Source organism: Aulonocara stuartgranti, assembly GCF_965226115.1.
Source record: "Aulonocara stuartgranti genome assembly, chromosome: 17".
NCBI classification, from domain to species: domain Eukaryota; kingdom Metazoa; phylum Chordata; class Actinopteri; order Cichliformes; family Cichlidae; genus Aulonocara; species Aulonocara stuartgranti.
In genome coordinates, this window is record NC_138953.1 from 37844377 (window position 1) to 37856471 (window position 12095).

Consider the following 12095-nt stretch of genomic DNA (forward strand, 5'->3'; position numbering starts at 1 on the left):
ACGCTGTTACAGCTGGATATGGTGTCCCAGCTTCAAAAAAGGCCGCAGGCCAAGCTCAACCAAAAGCAGCCTGTGGACAGAGTAATGGAGGTCTGAGTCGAGGAAAGACTTCAGTGCTGCAACCAGACTGCATCTGGTTTACGCTTATATGGCTGTGGGGAGGCCCGCGGGGGTTTGTGACACTAAAAATCTGGACAGGGAAAACACCCAAACAGTGCGGATAAACGTGTCTTTCAAATCGAAACGCAATATTCTTCTTTATTAACAGCACTTATGCTCATTAATAACTGCTTACTGGCAGCTTCTGCAGCTGCTTCTATGATGCGATCGCCCATGGGAGAGCCTGACTAAACGCCCAGTACCTGCAGTCGCTCGGCGGATTTGTTCACAATTAACTGCAGGTTATGTAGAAAGGGGGGTTTGGTGTATGTATGGTGTGTTTAACGCTTCCCTCACATAAATGGCACGTTGCTAAAAAGGATCAGTGAATATAACTCACACAAGCGGATTCATGACTAAGGTCACCATTACGCGCAACTTTTTCTGGACTCCTGACTGGATCTATAGCAAATAACAATAAAATCAAAGCAAATTAAGTCAGTCTTCTTCTACTTTTTCTACTTTACAACCCGCTCCCTTTTCAGTGCGACAGGAATGCGGATCATCCCATCTCATCTCAAGAAAACTAAACTTGTTCCCCAAGAGGTGCGCAGAGCTTTAGTATTTAGTATTTATTTATTTATTGTCATTGTCAAGAACAATGAAATTGCGTTTAAACCCTTATTCACAGCGATTCAAATCAAAAGCTGATCCAGTAGACTCACAGTTCAACTGTCCACTCCGGGATCACGGCTGGTAGTGTTTGTCCCCTTTTCAGCCGACCGCAGTCCACGAGCTCCCTGAGACAAGCGCAGGGAGACGGACACGTCCTGGCGTTAGTACCAGATCCGCTCTCCACTCTCAACAATAGCAGGAAAATCACAGCGAACTTTGCAAAAGTGCGAGGCAGCGTAGAGGAACGCATTTTCCCCCCCAAACGAACACCTCCCAACTTGTTTTGCTTTTATCTTCAGATGAATCCAAGTTATCCAAGTTATCACCCCCAGAAAAAGAAACACGAAGACGAAATAAAGTCCAGATCTGGAGCTGTCTGTCGGGGCGCAGTCGATCCTTATATCCAATCCGTTGTTGTTGTGGGGATCGCGGGGGTGAGGTGTAAAAGAAAAGCGTTCTTCTCAAACTTGCCCATTCCTGTGGAGAAACTTTTGTACCGTGAGCCTCGCTGCTTCTGTTGGGGCAACTCGCGCTGAGCAGGATCCCCACAGCTCAGCGTGAGCGCACGCCAGAGGTATGTGGGCGGGACGACAGGGGTGCACGGGAAATGTAGTCCATAGGACTGCTGCTGGCGTTAAGTGCTGTGTACTGTGTCCTTTAGTGCAACAATAATAGAATTCTGCTTATATTTTATGTATCAGTAATTAAATATTTGTAAAATGTAGAGTTTGATCGTTTTTAATTACACACACTTTGCACATACTGTTGGTAATCCTCCTGGAACTTGTATTTAGGGCTCATAATCACACTGGATTGCGGTCTTGCTTAATTGATTATGTTTTTAGTCTATCAAACGCCTGATAATTGCGGAAAAATCCCAGCTGTCAAATAGGAAAATTTGGTAACAGTGACAAGTCCAAAGGAAATTCACTTTATTCAAAGACGGGCAAGAGAGAACCTGTAATATTCACATTTAGGAGCTGGAAGCGGTGCACATTAAGCGTTTATCCTCAAAGGAAAGCAACAAAGAGATTAATTTTCTGTTGCCTGACTTGATTAAGTGACTAATCGTTTCAGCTCTACTTGTAATTGGGTATTTTCCATCGTGGCCTCATTACTTTTAATTAAGGGAGGCTCTGAAATCTTCCTTTGCAGGTCTTGTTTGTGCTGGTCGTTGTCGCAGACAACAGAAGCCACTGCCTGGTGCAATGGTTGATGACACCCACCTGTAACCTATCAGTAACATGTGGGTTATGGACAATAATAAACCTGCAAAAGTGTTGAAAACAGACAAAACTACAAGAAATGCTTTGTCATTTAGACGGTGGCTGGAATTGATGTTTTGTTTACATTCACTGTGTAATAGTGCAGGGCTTAATTCATGAGCAATGCTAATTACACAGAAGGCAATATTTCTCCTTGTAGGACACCAAACAGTGTCCTTCACCTTGCAGATAGAGTTATTAACAGAGGATTTAATTGGCATTCAACACTTGAAAGCCCATTGATATTTTCTAATTTGCAATTTAAAAGGTGTGAGTTCTTTTTAAAATTTCCACATGAAAAGACCCCTCATAGGAAATTCATGGCCAGGCAAATGTGTTAGTTTCACCTTAGGCAAAGTGTGGAGCAGTTTCCTGTGTGGCCAAAGGCATGCTTTCTCTGCTGACTGACCATTCAACTTCTCAGTGAGGACACAGACTCATTATTACTTATCTTGATGCTGAATAAAACTAAATGCCATCGAGTCACTTTGTATGCTATCTGTGGCTCAAAGAGGCATAATATGCTTCAGACAAAGATCATGTGTTTATATATTTTTTTAAAGTGCCCACTCGAGGTATGATTAATATTCAGCTCTGTATTATTTAAATGATGGGCATTTTTATTAGACTGTGTTGGAGCCGCTTTTGCAGTTTGTGTGCTAAAACCAAAAAATAAAGGTTTTACTGCTTAACATGATGTAATCTCCAAACATTTATTGACAGGTCATTTTTCTGAAAATCAAAAAAAGTCTAAAAGATACTGAAGACTGCTGTTTGTTTTCAGACAAGCTGATGATATTTGTTTAAACCACACCGTTCAAAAACTTAAACTTTCCTTGCTGCAATCAAGCTTCTAATATTTGAAGCTTTTCTACGGGTCCTATCAAATAGTGTGAACCTTTAAAGCCAACTATTTCTGAAGACTTATCTAGCTAAGCTAGTTAGTAGTATAAATTTTAGGTTGTTACATGTAACAACTATAACTATGCTTATCTTAAGAGTCAGATTAGGGCACTGTAGGATTTTCAACTTGCTCACCCACCATAGCCTCTGCAAAATTGCAGACTATGTAACTGTGCTATATTTATAGCTTGTGTTTTATTTGATCTTTTAACTTCGAAAGTGCTTTTTAAATGAAGTGTTAGTTCCATCTCTGTGGTCAGCTCAGCTAAAACACCTTTCTGCAATATGTCAATACGCACCAGTGTCTGTGCCTCACCAATAAACATCCCGTTTATAGAATACCCGCCCGTCAGTACTAACATTACTCTGAGCTAATACGCTTCAGTAAATTCAGAGGTTCTTGTGTGATGGCTGTTGTGATTTTACAATGCAGGCAACTGATGGTAAGCAGCTCCATTGTTTTTGCTTTGTTTTGTTTGTTGCCTTCTGAGTGGGTTTTATTGTCTCAGTAACAGCTACCTATTGGTGCGAGAGTCATCCTCTAATCAAGCAGCAACTCATTTATGTTAACAAAAAAGCGAAGCGAGAGCAACAGCTAACGGAGACACATCCCTGCACACTGCTAAGAACTGTGAGGATCATTTATTAAAATAGACAACACTGTACAAGCACATTGTACCAGATAAATGTTAATAAATATCCCCGCATTTAATATCACAGTTTAATCAGATGTTTAACTCGGTTGTTTAATGTGTTTATGCCTCTTTCAGCACCTGTCAGCTGCTTCCTGTTGCTCCATTTGCTGCCAACTTCAGTCATTTTTAATTACAAATTTTCAATAAATTGGATTGTGCCAAAAAACCCCTGAAAACAAGGTTGTTGAGCAGTGTATCGATTCCACTCCTATGAAGCAGGATGCATTATCAATACTAAATGGTTATAGCTGGAGAGAACGCAAAGACATTAATCGAATGAACCAAAATCCGTGTTCGTTTTTTTTTAATTAAAGCAATTAGCAGAAAAATAATTAAAAGGCAACCAATTCCCAGTGGATGGCACAACTTCTTAGGAAATACACAAATAAAATCTCTCTCTGGTGGTTAAAATAATGAAAACTAAATTTCTGCAGTTGTTTGCGGCGGCATCAATCTAAACTATTTGTGTAAAGATAAGTTTGTTTTTCGTTTGAATAGATGAAAAGTTTTTCTGTTTGATGTCAAATTTGATGTAAAAGCCATGTGGCGTGACTAACTGGCAGAAACGTAATAAAGTTTAATCTTTACTGGAGCTGAATAACAATAAATGTGCCAATAGACTCAACAGATCAAAACTACGAATAATAACTCACTTTTTTTTCAGGGAACTTGCTGTTCTTCACTAGCTCAGTATACTGATTTGACATTCGGGGGAAAACAACTGCAAACTTAGCAGGAATGCAGGGCAGAAATGGCATGTCTGGGTATTTATCCTGCTTGTAGTGATTGATTGGATTTCAGCAGACTCCTGGAGGATTTTGGAGAGCGGAGGAGGGGTTCAGACATCCCAACAGGCCCACTCATCGATGGGCTGATTGTTTCCTCATGGCTTCATCTGCTTGAGGTCTCAAGCAGGAAACCAACACCGGACAGCAACAACAACAGCAGCACCTCCCTCCAAGCTTAACAACTTGCTTAATCTCCAACCGAAGGAGAAAATCTTCACTGAGTATGTAACAGTAACTTGGGGTAATTTCTCCCACTTTTTTTCTTTTCTTGAAAGTTTTGAACAGCCTAAAATCAAAAAGCACAACTGCAAATGTTCAGCCCAGACCCCCTGAGCACTTAGATGTCCTTTAACGTGAGCCTTCACCAGCTGCAGGCCCGCAGAACCTCCTCATCCCATCCTGCCGTTGTTCTCACACAGCCATACAGTGTGCGCCAGCCTCGAAGCGTCTCAGCTCCTGCATTCCTCCCCTGGTGAAATCATATTTTCTAGCCGCCGCTGATTTGTTTGGTCACAGCGGCGCCTGCATGATAGATGTTTTTCTGGCTGTGAAACACCTCCTGTACCCCTCTCTGCATCCCCTCCTCCACCCAACCCTCGGCCCCAGAAAGTTTGGAGGTATGTGGACCTGAAAAGAAAAAAACGGTTTGTCAGTCTCTGCAGAGTCTGTGTGAAGCACCTACAGATGTTGGCAGTGAGCTCGTGGAGCTGCTAATGCTGTGCATGGCTGGCCGCCAGACATTATACTCAGAATAGCAATGGCACTGAAAAATGCTTTCCCAGCATGCTCAGCTCCAGGTATCATCTCTGCCAGGAACAACATACAGCAGAGGAGTGGAGCGCTAGGAAAGGTTTGGCTCGGTCACTCAGGCGCAGCTGGCTGCCGGCGGAGCTCACGGGCGCGTCACTGCAACTCCCCCTGGCTTCTGCTCCGCGGCTGCTGAGTGAGCCCTCATCTGGGACTCTCCTCAGCTCTTTCTGGGACAGTGGCGCGGCTGCCCCTCTGTTGGTCTTCCTTGGTCTCTTGTGTTCTGGGGGCCTCTGGATGTCTGGAGTTTTGATCTCCTCCACACCTGCTTCACGCCCTGGAGGACGGGGCTGTGGCCCCCCCACACCCTCTAGCAGATTATTACATGAAGGAACCTTTTAAAAAAACAAAAAACAAGCGCGTCCATGCTCACAGGTGTACACACGGGTGATCACACCCACAAACTACACCCTTTTTGGCTCCTACCTCAAAGCACACTGTGTTCTGTTGATCTTATGTGCTGCACAATAATGTTTAACATTTAGTATTTACTGTCATATTCCCATATATCATTGTGATGTTGTTTATTCTATTACTCTTGTTCTCTTCTGCTTGCTTTCTTTTTTCTTTCTCAGCAGGTGATCCAGGTGATTGATATATGCATTTTTTTTCTCTGCCCGTTCTGTTGGTTTTTGTCTTTTGCCCTTCTCCCCCGTCCCTCTTCTCAGCTGTTTCTCTTTCCCTCTTTCTTTCTCCCCTTCTTTCCCCCAGTCAAGTCTGTCCCGTATTCAGTAAGTGAAAATAAAATAAACAATAAAAGGTGAATCAAATGGACCATTACGGCAAGGCTGGGATGGTCAGTTTGGTAAAGTAAATCCGTTGGGCATCTTTCTTTGCCTTTAGACAACAATTCTGAGGGCAAAAGAGCCAAACGGGACAGGCCAAAAAAAAAAAAAAAAAAAAAAAAAAAAAAGGAAAGGTTTGGCTGAACACGCAGCCAAACTTTAAGATTATTTCCTAAATAAATGAGTAGAATTCTGCAGATGCACATTGTCAACTCATCAGTTTTTTTTCTTTTTCTTTTTTCCCAAAAGAAGAAGAAGAAAATCATCTGGGAATATTTTGGGTAAACTGTGGCATCTTCATTACGTAATACACTAACCAGTCGTTTCATTAGGTACCCCTCTTCAACTGCTTGTTAACACAAATATCTAATCAGCCAATCATATGCCAGTAACTCACTGCTTTCAGTCATGCAGACATGGTATAGACGCCCTGCTGAAGTTCAAAATGAGCATCAGAATGGCGAAGAAAGGTGAGTTAAGTGATAAAGTATTTCAGAAACTGCTGATCTGTTGGGAGTTTCCCACACAATCATCTCTAGGGTTTACAGAAAATGGTCCAAAAAGAAATGAACGTCAGTTTTCCCAGCAAAAATGATTTGTTAAAGTCAGAAGAGAATGGCCAGACCACTTGTTACAGAACAGCATCACTGAATATATAACACATGCATGTTTAACCTTGAAGCAGATGGGCTACAGCAGCAGAAGACCGCACTCCTGTTAGAAGATTGGGGGGAAAAAAGGGTCCGAATCTGGCGTAAACAACACCATCCTGTCTGTGGTGTAATGATGTGTGGGATGTTTTCTTGGCACACTTTGGCCTTCTTAGTACAAAGTGAAAAATATTTAAATCCCACAGCCGACCTGAGTGCTGTTTTTGACCATGTCCATTCCTTTATGACCACAGTGTACCCATGTACTGACGACTGCTTTCAGCAGGATAACGCACCATGTCGCAAAGCTCAAATAATCTCAAACCGGCTTCTGGAACATGACAATGAGCTCACTGTACTCAAATGACTCTGGGTTCCTCCGGCTCTGGAGGTAGAGGAGGTTCGACACCCAGCTAGGGCTGCATGTGGAAGTATCCTTGGGCAAGATACTACAGAATAAGTTTCCCTGATGCATCCAATGGCGTGTGAATGTGTCTGCAATGTTAGACAAGGTGCTTGTGTAAAATTGTGTGTGACCAGGTGAATTAAGTTTATAGTAAAAATGAGTGCTCAGTTAGAGAGAAAAATATGGAAGTCCATTCACCCTTTTACCATTTACCACAGTCAGAAGATCTCCATCCAATAAAGTATGTCAGTATGGACCACAGTCTCTCACAGTGTTTCCTGGTAGAGGAGCCAAGATTGAGGAACGCAAACATGTTTTAATGCTTTTAACAATTTCTGACTAGTTGTCCTTTACAAACAGAAGGTTTTCATGGTGTGGAGTGAGACTGCTTTATTAACCCATTTAATCCCCAATTTTTCCCTGCAAAATAAGTGCATGTATTTACCCCTTAGACTCCCCCTACACACAATGTGTTTAATTTGGTTCATGTAATAGGGGGTTAAAACGGTGGGATTAAATGAATATGTCTTCTCTATGACATCATTTAGCCAAATACTGTAAGAAGCCAAATATTTAATGCAGTCTGAAGGTTGAAATTTTGGCCAATGTGATGTACTTGCACATGCATTTACCTCATTTAAATGCTGTAAATATAATATTATGAAGTTTTAATGGAGGTTTCTGTTTTGAGGTAGGGTTTAGACAACGTGAAACGGGTCTGTCACTAACATAACATATGGCTCCTGTAAAGTAGTCCTTGGCATGTTGTTTAAACATCCTGGTTAGGGTCATTTTTCATTCACAGGGTTAAAGGTGTGAAAAGGTGCACTTGAACCCAAACTATAGTTTAGGTTATATGCGGTATAGTGTAATGCTAAAGTTAAACACAAAACCCGTCTGAAAACTGGGTAAAAAAAGTCTAAAACACAGTGCCTCCCAAACAAGACGCCTCCAGCGTTTGGCCCTCTTACACTGCAGAGGTTATTTGCTCTTTACTAAAGGACTGTTTGCTCTCAGTCAACAATATTATAACAATAACAGCTGATAACAATTGATGTGGCCTTTGAGTCAAGGCACAAATGCCAAAGACCACTTAGTACAAGCAACGCCTGACTGAACTGACAGCCTGACGTGAGCATTCACTGAATTTACCTTGAAGTTGAATCTTCTTCATTTCTGGCTAAAAAATGACTGAATAGATAATTTGGGGGATGATTAATAGGGAGCATCAAATTTCTAAAGCAATACATTGTACTGCCTTACAATGTATGGTGGGTTTATGCCTCATGCTACTTGACATTTCCTGAAATGAAATAGTTTGCTCATGTAAAGTGGGATCCCTTTTATGTCATTTCAGGAATACTCACCTGGGCCGTTTTAGTTTAGAACCTTTACTGATTTTGCTGAGAGTCACAGCTCTCATTGACATTTACAGCTATGTAAAGTTCAAACAAAATTAAATGGCAAACATGCAAAATTAACAGCTAGTGGGGTGGGATTTAAAGGCTAAAAAGAACGTTTTCACCCAAACAGAAGCTAAACGGGAAAAAAACTGGACTGAAATTACAAGAAACACATAACTACATGACTGATAATGTTTCTTTGTCTCTGCCAAATGTGTAGCTAACTTTTCATCATCATCATTTACTGAAGACAACGTCAGTATTATATTAAGACTTGTTTTGGTTTAATCCAACCAGCATCATCTTCTACCACATCACTTTCACAAATGAAGCCCAAAGAAAGTTGTGTCAAGGAATTTGGTTAATGAGACTTTTGGGAATTCTCGTGTGCTCATTTCTTTGTCAGCAAGTCAGAAATCTGGTTTGATTTGTAGCACGGTTGTAAACTTTCTGTTGCGTCATTGAGTGCTTTTTATTAATATTACAAAAGTCTGTCTTGTTTTTTTTAATGAACCTGAAGTTGTGCAGGTTTAATCATGTGGTGGTCTGACTGTTAATGCAGAAGAAACCCTATTTTGGTGGTGGGGTGATGCTGAGGGTATCAGTGCTCCACCATGGCGATGATTTGTGTATTTTTAATGCTACACTGGTGCAGGAGATGTTCCGTGGATCGTGCTGCATCAAGTCTCATTCCAGGTGTCAAGCCATATTTGTGTTCTCGGTACCTAACACAGGATCTTTCAAGCATTAAAACAGTGCGTGTGTTGTCAGGGCCGAGCCTGTGCGAGGTTGATGTTGACGGGTGGCTGAGAGGCTCCAAAGTGGCCCGTGTTAAGGTCTGCGCTGTGTGGCCTCTGCCAATTACAAATCTCCGAGCCCGAAACAAAATGTCTGCTGTGCGAACAGGTCAGCAGGAATAAACGAGGCAGTGTGCGGCACTCGGTGAGGGTGCCTGCCTCTTATAATTAATGGGACGATTGACTTTGGCATGGAGTGTGCCGGCCCAGACTGATGGCCATATGATTTGTCAACATGTGTCCTTTCACCTCATAATTCCACCCCCACCCCCGGCAAAAACACACACATACAAACACTGCCTGAAAACCAAGCAACAGTTTCGCCTTTTAGCAACTTTCTTATCATACAAATCGTACCTATTTTCACTATCTTGCCCTTGACACCAGTGTGAAGGGAAATTTCACTTTTAATATGGAAATAATTAACTACATCAATACCATTAATTCAACTGTGAAAAAAAACCCCATTGCATATACGTCAGGCTCAAGGTCAGACGATACAGGACTTTAGCGTAAGGTTAGTATTGATTGTAATTATCTTTCACCCTGAGGTAGAATTGTTGCTCATTTGTAACCCAATTGTCCTGTATTTGCTAGCTCTTATTAGACAGGCACGGCTATCATCCAATAATCCTGACACACTGACCGAGATGCACACAGCTCAGTCAGCTCAATATCCAATTTAACTTCCCAATCAACCTTTTGCACTTTCCTTCACTGACATTTACTTCACATCATACTCTGGTTCTCCGTTTAATGAGCGAGTATGCATTTCTAAAATGTTAATTCACATGGATAAACATATCGAAGAAGGAGCAGTGAATGGGCATTTGTCAAAAAAAAGAGTAGTTATAAAAATATTTCCTTGCAAAAGATATATCAACAATAAGCAATATAATAGTGCATCTTTGGAGATGTGAACAGTGAGCGCCTCGAGACGGCTGAGTATGTGTGCGCCATTATTTTGAAAAGTAAGATGCAAGCAAGTCCACACATGCTTTCAGTCTAGCTGTAACTGTGTTTGCCATATAATACAAAGCAAGAGAACGCTACAATATTAGAAACAAAATAACAGGATATTTAACACATAATATAAAGCATGATTAGCTATCTGTGTCTTTGCATTGCATCAATACTGGTAGCTTTTTTGTCCAAATATAGTAACATCTGGCTTCCAAGAACAATATCATGGGCAGCAACAACACTGAGGCTTCAAAATGTTCAAAAATGGGTTAGTGCTGCTGTGCCTCCATCTTTTATATACAGTCTATGGTAGACATTGACATCAGCATTTTTGCCCAAAGAACTGCTGCTCACTGGATCTTTACTCTTTTCAAGAAAAAACGATTCTTGCAGGATTTCTTTGAACCACATGTTGGCCAGGGCCTGAATCCTTACGTGACCTCCTGTAGTCCACAGTGGATCTCTGTCCTGGTGTTTGTGAGTGTGTCCTGTGAAAAATAAGGTGTTATTTTTCTTTTCACTAATATATATTAAGCACTTGTGCTCCAGTGTTCATGATTAACCAGAGTAGTGTAAATCTCTTGGTGATGCCTTATCCTCGACTGAGTTTGGCCAAACAAGGCAGTAGTCACAGCCCTCCTTCCTGCTGAGTGCTTCCAACCTCGGGACCCCCCACCTTTACTTATTCACCTCACTTACCCCTCCCAGCAGGAAGAATCAGCGGTAGGTCCACAGCGGTGATAAAGAAAGCCCAGGTGTTAAAACAGTTGGAAGGAATACAGCGGGGATGGTCGGAGGAATACATCAGCTTATTTAATTTACAGAAATGAATATCCATGCATATCAACAGACCACTGATTAATCAGAGCAAAAGCCTCACGTCAAACATGACCCTGAAACCTGTCTAACTTGGTGAGATTCTGTTTGCCCCTATTTCAATTTCTAACTAAGAGACACATCTCCGAGAAGATGTTTTAAATGTTTTCCTCTCATTGCAAAAAAGTGCCATATTTTTCTTGTTTTCATGGAAAACTAGGGAACAACTTTATCAGCAGACTAACACGCTTAGGTTTGTGGCCTTGATCTGGGCCATTACAAAATACAAAACAGTTAGTGTTTAAATTAAAAAGTATACTACAGAAAAACAAAATCAAATGAACCAATCACACATTCACACATAAACAGGCTGACTAATTGGTATTTAAGGGGAGGGTACTCGCCTACCGGTCGAACCAGAGCCCAAATAAGCGCTGGATTGAACCACTACAAATTTAAAGGGTAAATCACCCACAAAGTCAACCACGGAGTAAACAGTGAGCCCCCAGCATGACGCAGAACTTAATGCAAGCTCCACATAAGGATAAAAATAGAATCAAAGATGTCCCTGAGTTAGCAGTTGGGAAGGTCTCGTGCTGCTTGAATGCTGCTATATTGAGGTTTCTCATGTGACATCAAGTGCACAGTTCTCAAGAGTTAACCCACTATATTGGATCAGATAGCAAAGTTGCTAGCAGATTGCCATGGTAGCCTGCAAATATTCACTAACCACTAGCTGAATGATAGTAAAATGTGCAAAAACAAACGAGAAATGAAGAAGCTTCGCCTTCAATGCAAAACCTGTGCTGTAGCTAACATGTATGAAAAGCCCCAACTTTTACTTTGAAGGAAAAGGGTCTCAATTTCCAGTTCCTGTTTACAATTTCACTGCAGTTCAGAGAGGAGCTGATCACCCTTTTTTTGAGTGCATCACTTTCATTTAAACTAGGCTTAAAGCACAATGTTAGCCAAACCAAAGCAATCACGAGGATGTTTTTGCTAACTTTGTGGAATACACGTTTTCCCCTAGCAACAGGTGGTTG

At 41.4% G+C, this 12095-nt stretch overlaps 1 protein-coding gene across 1 annotated transcript in view; it reads right to left on the minus strand.

Moving 5' to 3' along the window:
• lrig3 (leucine-rich repeats and immunoglobulin-like domains 3) overlaps positions 1–1337 on the minus strand; it is a 34655-nt gene extending 33318 nt beyond the window's left edge. Inside the window, exon 1 of the mRNA XM_082511065.1 lies at positions 825–1337. Within this exon, the coding sequence (XP_082367191.1) occupies positions 825–1024 (200 nt within the window). The 5' untranslated portion in view covers positions 1025–1337. The remainder of the gene's footprint in view (positions 1–824) is intronic.
• Between the last annotated feature and the right edge of the window lie 10758 nt (positions 1338–12095).